At 33.5% G+C, this 19,985-nt stretch overlaps 2 protein-coding genes across 8 annotated transcripts in view; both read left to right on the top strand.

Annotated features, from left to right (window-relative positions):
• rad18 (RAD18 E3 ubiquitin protein ligase) overlaps positions 1-10,821 on the top strand; it is a 77,330-nt gene extending 66,509 nt beyond the window's left edge. For all 7 annotated transcript variants that reach the window (XM_087255204.2, XM_087255202.2, XM_087255208.2 and 4 more), the window contains 1 exon segment: positions 10,559-10,821. In XM_087255204.2, the coding sequence (XP_087111330.1) occupies positions 10,559-10,567 (9 nt within the window). In that variant the 3' untranslated portion in view covers positions 10,568-10,821.
• Positions 10,822-16,854: 6,033 nt separating this feature from the next.
• LOC137496000 (uncharacterized) overlaps positions 16,855-19,985 on the top strand; it is an 18,034-nt gene continuing 14,903 nt past the window's right edge. The window contains exons 1-2 of the mRNA XM_087256241.1: positions 16,855-16,888; positions 19,489-19,595. Coding sequence (XP_087112367.1) covers positions 16,855-16,888; positions 19,489-19,595 — 141 coding nt within the window. The remainder of the gene's footprint in view (positions 16,889-19,488; positions 19,596-19,985) is intronic.

Below are 19,985 nucleotides of genomic sequence, written 5' to 3' on the forward strand. Positions count from 1 at the left end.
TTGAAATATTTGAACTCCTGCGACTAGGCCATATGTGACCGGCCGACTGAATGTGATATATCCAAGCAGGTCAGTGCGTGCGAGATGAGAAATAGGGCTCTATTTTGACGGTCCATGCTCAGAGCGCAAAACGCAGGGCGCAAACGCGTTTTTGCTAATTTAAGGACAGGAAAACCTGCTTTGCGCCATGGCGCATGGTCTAAAAGGGTTGAGTTTATTTTCTTAATGAGTTATAGGTTTGTTTTGAGAATAAACCAATTAGAGTCTCATCATGAGAATGAGAGATAATGGTTCTACTTTCACATTCGCTCTTGAATAGGGAAACCTTTACGCACATCAATTAGTTTATAAATAAATAATTTTGTTTGTTAAGCGCAAATATTCATTTCAAAACTATTTCTGAATTCAGTTCTAATTTCCAGCAAACGAATAAATGAACAATAATAACAAAATGTGCTCAAAAACCTGAGTTATATCCTAAAACACATGTTGTGCCTCATATGGTCTAAAACCTGACAGGTGGGCAAATCTAAGCTTGTTTTTAATAAAACAAATATAAATATGGATATAATAAATAATACTGCTAATAATAATAACATTATACGAAAGCAAATTGTTATGAATGAACTGAAAAAGCCTCCCGAGATGAAGAAGACATAAAAGCAGTGATTTTTCATATTTATGTAGGCTAGAAAATAATGTTTTGTAATATTTTAATCCTTTGTATTTATGTTCAATATCTATTCTTATTATATCCTATATATCCTTAATATTAAAATTTTTTCATATGTAAAGATATTTGCCTATTGCTCTCTTGTGCGTATTAAGCAGTGCGTAAGCGAGGCGCAACTCTGCGCCGGAGTTTAGACCGGGTTTGTTTTGGTCTAATGAAAAATCTGTTATAGTTTCTCAAAATAGCAACGCGCCAGCAGTGCGCCTTGGAACGCCTTCCTTTTTAGACCAGAACGCCTATGGGCGCACAAATGAGCGCTAATGCATTTGCTATTTAAACAGCGTAGCTCAACGCCTCAAAATGACTCTTGCGCCAAGCTGAAAATACCCAAAGACTATTGCGCCGCCCCTTGCGCCAAATTGCGCCGGGTGTATGTTCGTTATGTTTTTTTGATCAGAAAAAAGTCTATATTAAAAAAAAGCATTTCTATTCATAATTAAGTAATAAAACTATTATTTTTTATGTTGTCTCCACATTCCCTCCAAAATTATTAGCTGTCTATGAGTTTTCAGTGTTCATTTATTCAACCATGGTGAACCCACGGAGAATAAAGGCTTTTGCTTTTGCACTCCTTTATTTCGGACACCGCGAGAATCAGCTTCTCACACATAAAAATTCTGTGCGACTGCCACAACAGGGTGTATTCTGACAGTCGTACCCAAATGTCGTGTGCAGTGGAAAGACTGCTTTAATCTGCCCAAATAGTGGGCATCAACTCACTACATTTTGACAAATATTGCAGCTGTTGGATAACGTAATTTACTGTGGAGGCTATTTTTGGCTAGGCAAGACAAATTTATTTATATAGCACATTCCATACACAGTGGTAATTCAAAGTGCTTACATAAACTGGAATAAAAGAGACACATATGAAAGAAAAAAAGTAAAGACAAATAATATAAAAACAGATAGAAGAAGATTAAAATGTGTTAAATAGGTGTTTTAAACGGATGTTTTAAGTCTTGATTTACATGTGCCTAATGTTGGAGCAGATCTGATAATTTATGACTCCAGCAGCGGGGGGCGTAATAGCTAAAGGCTGATTCATCCTGCTTTGACTGAACTCTTGGAATTTCTAGTTTATATGATCCTAAAGATCTGAATGATCTATTAGGTTTGTATTCAGTAAGCATATCTGTAATGTATTGATGTCCTAAGCCTTTTAGTGATTTATAGACAAGTAATAATACTTTAAAATCTATTCTGAATGTATCATTTTGCCAGTGCAAAGACTTGAGGATAGGTGTGATGTGCTCTGATTATATGCTTCTCGTCAGAATCCTGGCGTCGGTGTTAGCTGCAACTGCCTTACAGTCTTTTTGGAAAGGCCAGTAAGGAGTCCATTACAGTAATCCACCCTCCTGCTGATAAAAGCATGAATAAGTTTTTCTAAGTCCTCACTGGAAACAAAGCATCTAATTCTTGCAATGTTTTAGGCGAGAATGAAGTTGTTTGGATTGCAACTTTGCAGTTTACTTATAAGGATAATGCCTATTTTAAATATTTATAATTTCGGAGAAACAGCGCATTGGCATCCATCAGCAAAGATGGTTGATGTTGTCCATCCACTGAACAAGGTGACAGAGACCGTATAATAAGCCCCTAGAGGAGAAAAACTACAGCTTATCAAGTCATTATAAAACTGATTAGTAATAAGTCGATCTCTCTCTTTTGTATGTTTTAGTGCTGTATTTATACCATAGTATATGTCTTGTATTGAGTGAGAGAGGGAACTCTATCAGGAATGTATGCATTTTGTGTTGGCCATAAACCAGAGTTACTTTGTATAAACCAGAGTTACTTTTTTGTTGGCCATCTGTTTTCGGTATTGCAGGCTAATTCAGTAAATAGAAAGAAAGAAGAAATGCCTGCATGTGTTTAGAGTTTTTCCGTATCACAAACACAACAGTAGTCTGGTTGTGCTTGCATTTCTTTGGCTCTTTCAGGGGTTAATTATTGTATTCTCCCGATTGCAACAGAGAAATATTGGGAAATCTTGGTAGACTGATGGCATTTTACCCGTTTTGTTGTCACTTTAGATATTACTCTAAACTAATGTTGGTGAATTAGTAACAACTTCTGCTGTTCTGACGTCAGCTGAGGATGTGAATGAGTGGAGAATTTTGAGACTTGTTTTGATTTTCTTTTTTATGTTCACGATTATGCCGTCGAACTGTTGTATAAACGCAATATCGCACTCGTAGCAGTGCGATATGGTGGTCACCAAATAATTCACTTTAACCCTAAGCAATAGTACTGTGAAATAAAAGAACTGGGTAGTTTTACTCTAAATTTGTTACAGTACTTATATTTACATCTTAATTCGGACAGTATCCCATCAAACCTTTATCTGGTTACATGCAGATCATTGTAATAACTGCATTTCAAGTTGAAATTTGTAGTGCATTTTGTAGCATATACTATTTCAAAATTGAAGTCAAATTCCTAAAATCATATTAAAATGATTTCTGAAGGCTCGTTTGAATTGCATGATTTTGGCCTTTTACTTGTGTTTTTGGTTTAAATTACAATTTTTTGGTTTTGTTTTATAGTTTGTATTAATAACAATATATATATATATATATATATATATATATATATATATATATATATATATATATATATATATCATGGTTTAACCCATTTGATTCTTTTTAAGTTTTTTTTTTTATTTATATAAAAAGCTCTCTCCATATGAATGGCTCTGAGATCGCCCCTCTCTTTCTCTCTCTTTTTTTTACTGTTTTATATCTGTAAAAAGCCTGTTTAAAGTGACCCTATACCATTACTTTTCAACATAATTCACTTATATAAAAACATATCTTATTGAATATGCAACATTTATCCTCACCGTTTCTGACCCTTTATTGAACCTTAGTAAATAAATGAAATAATCGCTTAGATGTATGGATTTTCTCATTAAAACTCCGTACATGGTTTCTTTTGACAGTGACATGCATTGGCCTGTTTCAAACCGTGAAGCCACCCTAAAGCTCCTCCATTTCAAATGAAGCGAATCAATTAGTTCCATTTGGTAAGAGCTGATCTGGAAGATATTAAGATCGTTGGATGTTCGAATAAGCTGTTGCAAATAGCGTGCTTGTAATCCAGAGTCATAAGCCGTAACCTGCAGAGGAATCATTGCATTTTCAGCATTCTCTGTTGCTTTATTAAGTCCGGCCTGGGGGTTGCCTTGTGGCATCTGTATCCAGAGTATACAAAAACATCTGCTTTAACCTATCTTAGACCCTTATAAAAAGCCTGTGTGTGTGTGTGTGTGTGTAAGAGATGTTTGCTGCATCTCTTATTAAGTTCTGGGTGGCTTGAACAGTCATCTCCATCACAGTTTGAATTCAGTTAGTAGTCTCTGGATGACTGCTTACCTTTGCATTCAATCCAATTTATCCACTCCCTTTGTATTAGAGTATACTGAGTTGGGATTTAGTACCAAAAGCAATTGTTATTTGGTATTGATTCTGACATCTGATTACCTTTTCAAATAATGCTAGATGCAGATGATCATTTAAAAACTTAGTTCACCCCCCAAAAAATGAAAATTAGACCGCATACAAAGGATGTGTGTATATATGATTTTCTTTCTATTGAATCTCCTGGCTCTTTTAATGTACATCTCTACAATGGCAAGGAGTGGCTGTTTTTCTTCAACAGTCCAAAACAAGTCCATTAAAGCACGTCCATCCATAATAAAAAAGTGCCTCGCACAGCTTCAGGGGGGTGAATAAAAGTCTCCTGTAGCGAATCAGTGAATTTTTGCAAGAAAAATATTCCGATTTTAAACAGTTATGTGAAACTTCTGCTATCTGTCATACATGCGTTCATGGGAGACTAACTTTCTATTTGCAAGGCAATGCAAGATTATTTATATAGCACATTTCATACACAATGCTAATTCAAAGTGCTTAACATATAGTAAACAAGAATAAAAGAAACAACTATAAGAAATAAAACAACAAAAAATGAAAATTATTATAAACCGATAAGACATGGAACATATTAGTGCATGCACCATTGCATTTGCCTAAATGCATTTGTCAGGCCCCCTTGTTTTTCGTGATTCTGCGAATGCTGAATCCAATGCAAAACCAACAAAAAGTTGCAAATTTTTGCGACCCTGCAAACTTCTCAATTTAAACGTAAAATAATTGCAAAAAAAAAGTACATAATCTCATAAAACAACCTATTTTAGATTTATTTCAGTTTGCAGTTAATTATTTTACATGACTCGTAAACGTTGCATACGCAGCGCATGTGATGTATTTGAGTTTCTTTTGTAAAATTACGTCTCACCTGCGCCCTCACAATTATTACATTACATGGAATGGGGGGTGGATGCGTGGTGGGACGTTTCATGTGAAATCAATGCAAAGATGGGATTAGACATCCTGTGACGAGAATCCTGTGTGCATTTGATGCGCTTAAGACTGCAAAAGCAAACATCTAACAAACGGGGCAATGGAACGGGGCAAACAGATGGAGATTGGTTCATGGATGATGGCCAAAATTGAAGGACATTATTTGTGCTTTACATTTATAGCTGGTATTATTATGTGCGTCAAATCAATAAATTATTTCGTTTAACTCTTTCCCTGTAGTTGACAAGAGAAAACGCTTCTCTGCCACTGACGAGTTTTACGGCAATCTGTGTTTTAGGTGTACTAGAGTAGGGGAAGCCCTAGTGCTTGTCCTATGTGTGAAGTACATTGTCAAATGCACCAGGAGTCAATTTGAGAGAAAGTAAGATCATGGATAAAAATAAGAGTTATACAAACTTCCTTCAGCTTAATCTCTACCCTTTTAGATTAGTTTTGGGTCTTGTCTTGACAAGTGACCAAAATAAAGAAGCTTTATTTTAATGATTTGTGTCATTGTTGATGTGTCCGATTTCACATCTAACATAGTAGGCTACCTAATAAGGGTAAATAAGATAAAAAAAAAAAAACTAGGATGTCAGATTTGTTGATTACAGTTGTTTTAGACTGTTGAAGAGAAGTACCCTCATTACTATTGTAGAAGAAAGTCACTTACACCTAGTATGCCTTGAGGGTATAAGTTAAACCTGGTTTAATTTTTATTTTTGAGTCACCTAAGCAGGTTTTCAGCCATTTGTTTACTGACACCTTGATTGGAAATGAAAGGATAGTTATGTACTTACATGTGGCTTAAAGTGAACACTTCCCAAGTGGCAAAATAGTCCACAACCTGTTGCCAAGTATTTGAAACTTTGTTACTCACCAATTTATTTCTTTTCTATTTTATTTTTCTGATTAATTCAATATGGACACTATCTGTAAACTGCAGTGCTGTAATGTTTTGGTCTGAGCAGCTTGTGAGGGTTTTTAGAGTCTCTGGGAGGCTCATTTTGGCAGTAAATTATCCACATGAACTCTTATCTCTGCAAGTGCTGAGTCGCTAATAACCTGCATTTGAAAATGCAACAAGCACCAGACATCTTCCCAGGGAATGAATATTATTTATAAATCAGCTGTGAACAAAAGAGAAGTGTTTCAAAAGAGAAGTATTTCTGTGGTTTTAGTTTTGGGCCATGCATGTACATTTTAACTTTATTATATTAATATGTTTGGAATTTAAATATGAGAGGGACAAGAAATAGTTTGGCAGAATCTTTGGAGCTTATCTTTTAGCTTTTGTTTTGAAGCAATATTTTAGGTTTTTAGCTTATTATTTTACTTAATTAGATGAAATCAAGCAATAATTGATTAATGTTCATGCTAATTGATGATTTTTTTATATTAAAATATTTTTAATATTTGTGATGGCTTTCTTTCTCTCTCTCTCTCTCTCTCTCTCTCTCTCTCTCTCTTTCTTTCTCGCTTTCTTTTTTTCTTTCTTTCTTTCTTTCTTTCTTTCTTTCTTTCTTTTCTTTCTTTCTTTTTTTCTCTTTCTTTCTTTCTTTCTTTCTTTCTTTCTCTTTCTCTCTTTCTTTTTTCTCTTTCTTTCTTTTCTTTTCTTTCTTTCTTTCTTTCTTTCTTTCTTTCTCTCTTTCTTTCTTTCTCTCTTTCTTTTTTCTCTTTCTTTCTTTCTTTCTTTCTTTCTTTCTTTCTTTCTTTCTTTCTTTTTCTTACTTTTACATCACTTTTGAATTTCACTGTCCCTCAAAAAAGTCTTTCCTTTTGTTGCATGAAAAAAAGAACCAGAAAGAACATCATGGCATTTATTATCTACGATGATCGGATCTTGCGGAAAGAATTGGATATTGTACAGACGAGACATGACCAGAAAGGACAAAGAGAAATTGGCAAAGAAACTTCATTTTCAATAACTGAGACGCTGTACATGCTAACTTGAAAGCGAATGCAGGCTAGTCCATCTAAATGATAAAAGCATGTCCTTGAAAAGCAGTGGAATTGCAAGTCCTTAGAAATAGTGGCCACACTGTGAAATTGGACTTCATCCATGCCTTTGTTTGTGAAAGGGCATTTTCACCAGCAGATTCCAGACTATAAGGCCCTACAGCATCAGTGGTCAGTGGTGTAAGAATTAACAATCACTAGCCACCTCACGCACCTATAAATCAAAGAATAATCTTGGAGTTAATGTTTTAAGGCTATTACTTGGGTAACAGGTGCTTGAAATGTTTTTTTTTTTTTCGTCACACTCAAAAAAAGATTTTTGCTGTTTGTTCACTTATTTAAAATGGGCTTAATCAACACAAATCTTGAGTTTTTGGGTGGGAAGTCTTGAAGGTTTTATGTTCAATCCAAATAAATTTGTAAACACAAATAAGTTATCTTCATCATTTTGTGTTTGGAAAACATGAAGTAATTGTGTGTAACCCTGCATTTTTACAGTGCATAGTGTCTATCATGTGAAAGTTATATGAAAATCATGTGAAAGTTAGATGAAATCTTTCTACTGGCCTTTTTACGAAATATAAGAAAAATACTGTGACTAAGAATTAAATAATGTGAGATTTGATTTTGTTGTTTTAATTAAAAAATTATATTAATAAACACAACAAATTTTATTTTTACCATAAAGTCGGTTAATTTATAATTGAGTACATGAGCCCCCAGTAAAGTACACTTAAAGTACAATATTTCTAATAGCAATCTGCATTATCAGTTTCACTGCCTAGATCTTTTTCCCAAACATTTTTCTGGCTAAAGAGGACAAACATGTGTCAGACAAAGTAATAATAATAATAATAAAGTTAACTCTTTATTAAAAGTTAAGATCACAATTTGTTCCATGCGTGTGAACTCGAATCGCAGAAGAGAAATGTCATGTACTTTGTGTACACAGAGAAACCACAAAACATGTGGCTTAATCATACTACTCAAGTGCACATCATGCAAAAACTCCCATTGTAGCTGCAGATTTAATATCTTATTTAAATTTTCAGCATTTCTTTTAATGAAAAATGTGCAAGTACACAGAATTCAAGCAAGTATTAGGATTTAACAACACAGTTTTTTTAGCAGGGACTTATCTAAAGCCGTTGATTAGCTACTGTGTTTATATGCTTAACTCCGAGTATCAGTTCCACTACCTAGATCCTTTCCCCAAACATTTTTCCGGCTTTCTAAAGAGGAAAAATAATACTTGTGAACTCAATTCCCAGTTTGCCATTATCGGACAAAGATTTTAAAAAGTTACAATCAAAGTTATTTTTAAAAAATGGATTTGTGGTATTTAATATTCCAGTCTAAAAGGCCTATGTTAATAGAATAAGGGTTTAAGCACTTATTAAAGGTGATTTATGGACACTTATTAAAGGTGATGTCAAACATAAATGAAACCCATAAAGTGTAAAACATTTTGTCCAATAGTTTAATAAAAAATAAAACTTTTTGTGTACGGTTTTTGGTTTTAAAGAATTGTCACTTCGAATTACTTTCTGTGTACACAGAGAAACCACAAAACATGTGGCTCAATCATACTGCTCGAGTGCAAGTTATGCAAAAACTCCCATTGTATCTGCAGAATTAATATAATTACATTTCTCAGCTTTTCTTTTAATGAAAAATGTGCAAGTGCACAGAATTCAAGCAAGCATTAACATTTAACAACACTCATTTTTTAGCAGTGACTAATCTAATGCCTTTGATTAGCTCCTGTGTTCATATGCTTAACACTGAGTATTTGCATAGCACAGTTTTGCTTCAAATTAGTTTGAGGCTTGTTTTATAATGCGTTCTGTTCAGTTAATGCTGCTAGAATTTCAGTTTGGTTCATGCTCATATTTTTCATTCTCTTTTTTGTTAGATTTAAAGGATTTTATGAAGTGAGGGGAAAAATAAATGTCTGAATACATTTCAAGGTAACACTATAAAAACTACACATTATGAACCATTTATTAAGCATTTTTCATTCTCTTTTTTGTTAGATTTAAAGGATTTTATGAAGTGAGGGGAAAAATAAATGTCTGAATACATTTCAAGGTAACACTATAAAAACTACACATTATGAACCATTTATTAAGCATTAGCAAATGGTGAATACATTATCCGTTAAGCTTTAACTCTACATTAACAGATTTTTTAGTTAGCAGTTAGTTTAAAACTGCAGATACAAGTGCTCTATTCTTGACTTATAAGCACATATATAATGTGATTAATGATTTTCATGACTAAATTATTGCATAATTTACAAATCAGTTATTAGAGAGAAGTTTCTGTTTTGTTTTTTTAAACAACTAAACAACTCTTAAATACCACTGATTTATAAATAATGCAATACTTAATTTAGTATGAACAATTAATCAGTAACAAAGCAGAAAGTAGCAATTATTAAGTCATGAATAGAGCATTTATATGAAGTTATAAACTGCTTATTAACATCTATTAATGTAGACATAGTGCCTAACAAATAGTACACTCACTATTTGCCAATGCTTAATAGATTATTTATAGTGTGTTGTAATTATTAAGTGTTACCCATTTCAATTCAACTTTCTGAATTATATAAAGTCTGATTTATACACCAATGTATAAACATTACATTATATATTTATTTTAACTTCATGAAATTGATCTTGTTTTCCAGAAAGTATGGAAAACCACTTTTAAGAAACATACATTTTAATTTATTAGCACAAAACATGTCTTGAAATTCATTAATTTAGACAGTTGAATTGTAAAGATCCTACTCATGATGTTCATTTTCTTAATACATTGTAGATTTTTCTTGTGCAACAAAAAAGGCATTCAGGCAGATAGAGACAATAAGAAAAAGGATTCACTTTTGACTGCTTTTAAAAAAGCAATAAAGTCATGTGTGTGTGCGTTCCTGTGCATTTTACAGAGCTGCTTGAAAGACCAAGACAGACCTAAAAACAAATTGAAAACAAACTGCCTAAATTAACACGCGGCTCAGTGAATGATTGGCTGAGAGTGAGTGCGAGAGAGGAAATCATTTCAAGTCTATTGGCAATTTTTGTGTTTTGATTTTTCCCTCACACCTTCCTTCCTTCCTTTAATTCATTTTCTGGATATCTTCATGGACACCATGCTTCGGCTGCAATAATAAATATAGTTATTCAATCATCATTAGTCTCTGTGCTGTTGTTTTCTCTTACGGCTATCTATTAGAAAAAATAAATGGATGCAGTTTGTGTAATGTGTCGTGACGTGCAGCTCAAAGCGTCCCCAATTTTTACAGTCTTCATTCTTCGTAATGATTATGCAATCAACATCTGTCCAGGAGAGAGAGAAGGGGGATCAATGCATCAGCTGTTTTGTAACATTTACTTTTTTTTAGTTATCTCTTTCCCGCTCAATTTAACCTGTGCCTCGCTAAGGTGCCAAATGGATCCATTTCAACCATGTGCATTTCTTTCTCCAGACGTGTTGAGCGAGTTCTTCTTCCCAGACGTCCAGAGCAGTGTTACACAGGGAGGTCTACTCTATCAGGGAAGATGTTTGAAGACCCTGCGAGAGACGACGTCCTCCGTTTATTATGTAACAAAAGTATCAGGTTCATGTTTTCAGTTTCCTGAGCCGAGCGTGTGGTTTAAATGTCTGGATTCTATTGACAGCATGTTATGTACGATAGTGTTTTTATATAATTTCATCATAATTTTCTCCAATAAAAGAGAGAAAAAACAACTTTGTGTGCAGTGCGGTGTATATAACTCATTCATAATATTGCATGGAGCTTATTATGTAATCTGTTTGTTGTTAGAATCCCCATTCATCTCATCTGTAGAAGTGTATGCGGTTTGAAATGTGCCAGCTTTGCTCTTGAGTGACTTATTACTTTGGAGCTGGAGGAAACGCCGCTGGACCCTTCGCTTGCAAATATTCTGTTGCCATGAAAGGAAATAGATAGATCAATTTTGTGTTTTAAAAATAAAAATAAAAATAAAAAATAACTCCTGGTTTGCAGTGATTATATTAAAGTGTAAAGGTAATTTTACACATGAATATAAGACTGTATGTTTAAACTGCCAATATTTTTTTTTCTTTAGCGAATTCTAAAATGTTTGTGTACATACATGTATCATTTTAAGGAATGTCTTAATGGAATCCAAGACTTGGGACGAGATGAGGCAAACCATCGAGATCTGTGAGGACAACACTTAATACACAAATACACTTAATAAACATACACATGGATGTCACCTATAATTGCAGGTAAACTACTTATATATAATAACTTTAATTGTTAAAAGCATTTAGTTACTAGTTAATTAGTTATTAGTAATTAATAAAGTTATGGTAACTAATAACCTTAGCTTTTCCAATTTGATTGTGATGCAATGATGTCACTCTTTTGTAAAGATGCTTTGAAACAATAACTATTGTGAAAAGCACTATACAAAAAAACTTGAATTGAATTCAGTGTCTGCATCCGCATGGAAATTGTGTTAAAATGGTTTAATACATATGCCATGCTTATATGTGGTACTGTAAACAGCCAGGGGATACACTAAAATAGCAGAAGAATGCAGTGAGTGCATATAGAATAATAATTTTTCAGTACACTAAGTACAGAATTAGACACAAGATGGTGATGTAGTTAAAAATATTGAAATAGCCATCAAAGTAATACAGTTCCTGTGTAATCTGCCATTGTTGTTACCAGTTGTGAAGTGTGCAGGGTTCCTTCTCCTGGCTGCATGGCATTTTTTTTTTTTTTAAACTTGCGGTTTTACAATTTACACAGCTACGTGCCGGGTGGCGTTTTGAGATTTACCCACTCTGTAAACTGTTATTCAAAAAGTTCATTTCAAGGCACCTACAAACTGGAGTTATGTGGATGAAAAGCAGAAGCGATATTAAAAATTCTGCCATGTGGATGGGTCCAAAGTCTCAGATTTCCCCAGAATATATAGTTAAAGTCAGAATTATTAGCCCCCCCTTTGATTTTTTTTTTTCTTTTTAAAATTTTTTCCAAATGATGTTTAATAGAGTCTGATAATATTTTTTTTCTTCTGGAAAAAAGTCTTATTTGTTTTATTTCAGCTAGAATAAAAGCAGTTTTTTTTTTTTTTTATAAACCATTTTGTCCAAATTATTAGCCCCTTTAAGCTAATTTTTTTTCCTGACTGTCTGCAGAACAAACCATCGTTGTACAATAACTTGCCTAATTACCCTAACCTGCCAAGTTATCTTAGTTAGCCTAGTTAAGCCTTTAAATGTCACTTAAAGCTGCATATAAATGTCTTGAAAAATATCATCATGGCAAAGATAAAATAAATCAGTTATTAGAAATAAGTTATTAAAACTTTGTTTTAAATATGTGTTTAAAATAATCTCTCCCTTAAACAGAAATTGGGGAAAAAAATAAACAGGGCTAAGAATTTAGGGGGGCTAACAATTCTGACTTCAACTGTATATGTAAAGCCCAATACATCTGACAAACCATGTATTGTGTTATGTTATAAATGTTCTTTTTTTAAACTGAATCAAAAAACATTGATTTTTGACATTGGTTATTTAAATGCAAATAAGCACATTTTCCACGCCCCCTTTCAGAAGAGGGCGGTGCCTTCTGCAACAACAAAGAAAACATCTTGATGCAATTTATAGCCTTGTTAGTTTAAATTCCTGATTTGTAGTCTTCTGCATGAAGAGCTTTCGTTAAGGCTGCCTGTCAGATGGCACGCTGTGGGAATATTAAAGTGCTCTTTTCTGTCAGATGTCAAATGCATACAAGTTTATCTCAGAAAACACTAATTGCAAGTCAATTCACTGTATTGGCATGACACACTAACGGTCAAAAATTTGGGGCCAGTTTTGCTTTTCCAGATATATATATATATATATATATATATATATATATATATATATATATATATATATATATATAATTTTTTTTTTAAGAAAAGTATTCTGTTAATCAAGGTGGCATCTTTCTTATTGTGTGTTGTTTCAAATGAAAATATTAATTCAGTCATTATTGATTTTATTACTGTTACCATTAATCAATAATAATTGATATTAGAGTGATTTCTAAAGGATCATGTGACTCTGAAGACTGGAGTAATGTGGCTGAAAATCATCTTTAAAATCACTGTAATAAATGATTTAATTAATTGAGAAACTATGAACACTTATTTTATAGTACAATAACATTTCACAGTTGCATATAAAAAATCTGTATTTTTGATGAAATAACTGCAGCCTTGGTGAGCAGGAGAAACTTAATCTAAGACATTTAAAAATCAGGGATATAGCAAGCGAGGCATTCTAGGGAGTTCAGAAACTGTAATAGAGAGTAATTCCCTTTGGAGTGATTTTGTGCTTTATAACTTTTCAGATGTTCTTAATGCTCAAATAGCAACATTACGCACGTATAGGTGAAAGTTTAAGGAGACATTTTTCAAATAGTTGACTTCTCTTTTAATACGCACAAACGTTTTAGTTTTTGTCAATGAGGAAAGATTCTTATTGCAGTTAGAGTTTGCAGTCACGGCATTGTAAAGCCTTGACAACCCCCCTAAACTCGGTCCTATGTGGCAAGAGATTTAGGAGATGTATCTTACCTCCCGCTTTTTGAACTGTTTCCAGTCGTGCTGTCCGAAGTAATCAATAGTGAGGGTTTCCTGTGCTCAAAAGTTTTTGATACTCATCCAAGCAGATAAACAAAGTACATGCGCTTTAAACAGTCTATGCGTGTAAGTCCTGTCACATCTTTCTTGTATCAGAACTCCACTGTAGGCAATTATTTTAATGAGTACACAGCTCAAAACATTCTCTGGGATGGATTACACTCGTCTCATCTGCGCATCTGAATTTTACTATCCATGAAACAATCAGTTTTAGCTCGAGGCTACAATTCAGTAAAGCACAAATTTGTATTCACTATTGTATGTCACCTACTAAATTACATGTACATATGCATGTCTATACACACACATTTTTTTCCCAGAAATAATGCAATCTTCATGCAAAAATTAAAGGTTTATTTATTAGGTGTTTAAACACAGTTGTGTGGCAACAGTGTGTGTAAATATAGCCAGCCTTTGATTATAAAAAGTAATAATTTAAATTTTTATTGAAAATTTATCAATGAGATCCAAGGATGGATTCTTAATAAACTGAAGCACCAATGAAGACATTGCAAAGCTCATTGTTACCAACCAACTACACAGGAATATCAAAGTTGTAACACTCATCCATCATCAATATTTCCACAATGTTTCTGTTGGGTCACATCAGCTACTCCCAGGGAAAAATACAGGCCATCAAATGTATCCGGGCTTCCTCTACCCCAAGGAAGGATCCCGGACGAGCCCCCAAATTATGTTACACCCTGTGTGGCTCGAAGGGTGAAAAAGGGCTTAACACAATTATGACAACCCAATATTTTAAGAATTCCCCTGAGACGTTAGCTGCTATGAAGTGACAGACAACGATGTGGCAAAAAAGTGGTTCACTTTATTTCAATAAAGATAAAGACAAAGAATATTTAAATCACCCAAAATATATTTACAAATGTGTACAATAAATGCAAAAAGTAGTTAACAAGCATACCTGATAGAGGGAAGGAAAATAACGGTGCCAAATCAAAGAAAATAACAAATTAAACACCCGCTAAATATGAAATAGAAATATGTAAATAGAAGTAAAAAGATCTTGGGCGTCACACGCCCCTTACTCAACTGCACCCACTGGAACAAACATACACAGAGTAGCACCCTTATCTGATCTAGTGGATTCACAGAGAATCAACTATGTGTGTGTAAAAATGTAAGTCACATGATGTACTCCACTTTCACTTCCATTTTATACATTTAAGCAGGTTTAGTATGGGACGTTTTGAATAGATGTACAACTCACAAAAACTCTTTAAAGCGAACCAGAGAACAAGACAGGCACAAATGTCACACAGAAAAACACAGCAGCAACGAGCTACAAGGATTCCCCTCTAACCTGGTCCGAGTAGTCACTGGAGTGCTTAAATAACTCCAATTCTCTTCTGATTGGTCCACTTGTGAGAACTCGTGCCAACCAATTGGAACACCTAGATTTCAGAAGAACAGCAGACAGCAAATAAAAACAGAAAGGGGAGGAGGGAACAAAAGAGCAACACCAACCCAAACATGTAACAATCACACTTAATAAAAACAACTTGCAGAAACTTTTTGATTGACATTTTCCCTTTGTTTGTGTCATCAGAGGGGTAAAGCCCCACACATTAGTGACTATAGTTCTCCCTCATTAGCATAAACAGTCCTGATTGAGAAGCGGCCATCCCAAGTTTTCACCTGTCAGCCACAAAGAAAAATTATAAAGCTTCGCCCTCTTTTGAAAAGAGCACAATCTCATTTAAAAAGACTATTAAAGACATTATTTTAAAGTATTTTGAGTTTACATATAAATCCTAGGGATATCAGAGACTTATTTTATGTTTTGTAGAAAGGGGCTTAAGTCCTCTTTTAACCCTTTCAAACTTGAGTTTTAAATACTCCAGCTGACCTTCCAGCATCATGTGACCGCTACTTGAAATGTATTGCGTTATAATTATAAAGTTTCCTTGGTGACGCTTCTAGATTATCAAGACTCAACAGCCCCAATGGTCTGTATATATTGCTTTTTTTGTTTCTTTTTGCCCTTTTCTGTAAGTATTGACGAAGGTTCTAATTATATTGTGAAATTTTTGCTACTCTGATTCTAAAATATGTGCTAAAACATTTATTTTGTCTTTAAAACAGCTGCGATCTGAAGTTAACGAGAAGTATTTATTATTATTTGTTAAACTACCCATTAAATGCATTTTATTTCTGTTTACCTCTACCTCAACCCTAAACCCAATATTCATGGTAATATAAAAATATTATTTGTTATACAGTGTTACAAAAATGATGCTATATTGACATAAGTATCCTCAGTTGTATCTCCTGCCACGCGGTGAAGTCTAGATGACATACAGCTGAAGATACTCGCATTAATATAAAATACTTTTTGTGACATTGTACAACAAACAATATTTTTACATTACCTTGAGGGTTTGGTTTAGTTGTTGAGGTAGACTCTAATAAAATACAATTATTGGGCAATTTAATAAATACTATAAATAATTTTTGTTAACTTTAGATTGCAGCTGTATCCTTTTTAGCAACCACTGAATGAGAGATCAGAGCATACTTTTCTCCAGAAATACAGGAAGGTAAGCAACATAATATTCTAATAAACACAAAAATATTCTAGTAAAATAAACAGTGTGTATCTTACGTGAACAAAGCACATCGTCTAGTAATGTTGAAAAATAATTATTGTCTTTTCCATAGACAGTCACTTGTATTTTACAAGCCTTAAATGATATGTAGTTATGTGTATTTGAATGTCTGAAACCCAAAACGATGTCCGATTTGAATTTTAGTAGTTGATGACATGTGCTCTGAACATTCTAGTCAGACCAGTGTGATTGTACCAGTGTTGGTCAAAATATATATATATATATATATATATATATATATATATATATATATATATATATATATATATATATATATATATATATATATATATATGGGAAAACTAAAATTTATGAAAGTTAAAGCAGTCAAAACGTTTCAGTTACTTTAGATCAGCTCACAATCTTGCAAGGTCAGAGAATAATAGACATTTAGGCTACCAGTTAAATTGTATTTTAAAATAAATTTGCATGTAAATAGTGATTTAAAAAAGGCTATGTTCAAGAATTACTTTAATTACAGGATTGCAAGTGAGCTTGCCTTCAGAGCTGCTCAAATTCTTTGTCTTAAATAGTGTTTCCGTGGCAGCATTAAATGACAAAAACAGTTTATGGATTGCTTTCTTATTAATGACAGCAAACAATTTACTTTAAATCGCCTTTTTTCACCTCTTTATGCCCTTGCAATATACATAAGAACAAAGAGAGCTCAGCACTGGTTATAATACTTTTAAATAAATGCCAGTGAATTACATTTTAAACAGTGTACTGCTCAGCAAAGGCTGAGGAAACCAGGACAGCTGAGTTTGCTATCATTTGTTACTCTTAAATGAAATTAGTGGACTTTTTTTCACATTGGAATACAGTAACAGAGACTGATTAACCGTTTGTGGCTTCTATTTTTCCCCTCTTGCATTTGTATTGAACCTATCCTCTAGTACTTTTTCATCATTTCTGTGAGTGATTCTCTGACTACATAATGTACAGTATTATATTTCCTGTCCTGTTCTGAGGGACGTCAGCTGTGACGTGTTGAATATGCTTGTCTTTTGTAATCACTGTTCAAGTGTTCACCGTAAGCCGCTTTTAAATTGATTTTTTGTTTGTTTGAATGTGCACTGAAGGGGCAAGATAATTCAATCTCCTCAAGGTCTAAGGGAAAAAAAGAAAAGACAGAAGAGAAAGGAACATAGGTTAAAATAAAGATGTGTACAATATACTGTAATTGAAAACCACAAGCAAAAAAAAGTGACAGGAAGCGAATTATGACCTGTTTACTGATTCAGAATTGCTAGATTGTTGTTCAGTTTTTCTTCCGTACATTGGAATGTTTGCTTCATTCATTCATTCATTCATTCATTCATTCATTCATTCATTCATTCATTTTTTAAACTATTTACAAAATACTCTAAAATAAAACTTGTACCAAAAATCCTAGCATCCTGTATACCAAAATCCACATCACCATTTTTCTCTGAAAACATATTTTTAAAGGTGCTGTTGACTTGAAATGTTCCCTGGATGTTGGTAACAACCAAAGAAATATATGAAAATAAAACAAATTAAATTGGTTTATAAATAAAGTTATGTGGAATAAAATGAAATGACACAGGGAAGAAGTATTGAACACGTGAAGAAAGTGAGGAGTAGAAAGGCAGTGAAAGCCCAGAGGGTTGCTGAATAAAACTGAAAATTTTCAGCTACTGTCTGGGCTTTCACTGCCTTTCTACTCCTCACTTTCTTCACGTGTTCAATACTTCTTCCCTGTGTCATTTCATTTTATTCCACATAACTTTATTTATAAACCAATTTAATTCCTTTCTCAGTGTAAATAAATATTCACTGCTTCAGTCCAGCATTTACATTAGCCGGATGATGAAAATGAAACCATAGTGGACATTTCAGCAAAATGATGAAAAACACAGCCAATGAAACTCATATGCTTTCAGAGAAAGAAAATAAAGCTGTAAAATGGCCCAGCCAATCACCTGACTCGAATCCTAAAAAAAAACACAAAATAAAGAATCAACAGTTCATTTTTTTTTCTTCCCTGGGAATAATATTTCAAAAGAAACTGTTGACATGGAATTAAACCAGTTTTTGGTAAAAACGCAAACAATACAAATATAAAAATGTAACACATTTTTTAATATGTTTATTAACATAATATGACAGAAGAAGAAAGTACTGAACTCCTGAAATGTAATTAATACTTTATATTAAATGTATTTGGAAATTGAGATTTCCTTTCCTGTGTTTTGGCTCATTGTCTTGCTGAACTGTCCACCCTGGTTTCATCTTCATCTTCCCGCTTATGTAGATGTTTGACTGAAAAAGCTAATATTAATTTACACTGACGAAGGGCAGAGGGTTGCTAAAGAACCACTGAGAGATTTCAGCTGCTGTCAGGGCCTTCACTGCTTTTCTACACCTCCCTTTCTTCATGTGCTCAATACTTTTTCCTGTGTCATTTCATTTTATTACACAACTTAATTTGTAAACTAATTAAATTCGTTTTCTTTGCATTTCTGGATTTATTTGATTGTTACCCACATCCAAGGAAAATTTCAAATCAACAGCATCTTTAGAAAAATATTTTCTGAGAAAATGGTGACGTGTTGAATACTTATTTCCCCCACTTTATATACTTTGCCACTACAAAATAGTCAAAAAAGTTTATTATTTACTTCATTTAAAATCTGCATGATGTGTTTACTTGTTATCATATTGTTATCTTAATTTTAAATTAGTTTGATGATCTGGGGAAAAAAGGAACCATTAAGCGGTAAACACCTTTTTTCACACCATTGTATGCATATATACATTATATATTTTTTTGTTTATATAAAAATACATTATGATTTGCACACAATATCTTAGCACAGCCTTACAACTCCGCAAATTATGTGTTGACCTCCATTCTTTGCTGCTCATTCTTTCTCGTTTTCCTTCCATATCTCCTAAATCATTCTTTAGTTACTTTTTTTTTCTTAACAATGATATTTTTCCAGCTTTCCCCTTTTACATCATTGCATATCTTTGTCTTCTTTGACTGCCTTCATCTTTCACTTTCCCACGTGTCTGGTATCTCTTTACTCTCTATTATCTGTCTCCCTGCTCCTCTGTTTCAGGCTGCAAAGCTCCTGTGCTTGTCATCCATAGTCATAACAGCCGACTCTGGGCTTGGAAAGGCACTCAAGCAGGCAGGAGGCTTATCATCAGAGCCAAGAACCACGAGGCATGTGCGCAAACATACACACACACACACACACACTAACAAATCCTTCTCCAAACACTGCCTTCACACACAGATTTCCATTCAGAACTCACATACAGCATTGCATACAGGCTTATGTTGTTTCTTTAAAAAGTTGTAAAGAAATATTGTTAATTGTTTTGAAATTATTGTATTTTATCACTTATTACAGTTCTCTTGATGTCTCAATGTTTTTTATCGAAAAATGATTGTTATCGTGATAATCGTATATGCAATATGCATATCCCAGAGAAATTCAATGATTTAAATTAGTTTAATGTGCCAAGCATTTGTGTGCTGTATGCTAGGTTGTTTATTCAAATTTGATCAATCAGATGGTGGGCCTTTACTATCTGCATCCCCACCTCTTAA

The sequence above is a fragment of the Danio rerio genome, chromosome 6, assembly GCF_052040795.2.
Source record: "Danio rerio strain M-AB ecotype USA chromosome 6, GRCz13ab, whole genome shotgun sequence".
NCBI lineage: Eukaryota > Metazoa > Chordata > Actinopteri > Cypriniformes > Danionidae > Danio > Danio rerio.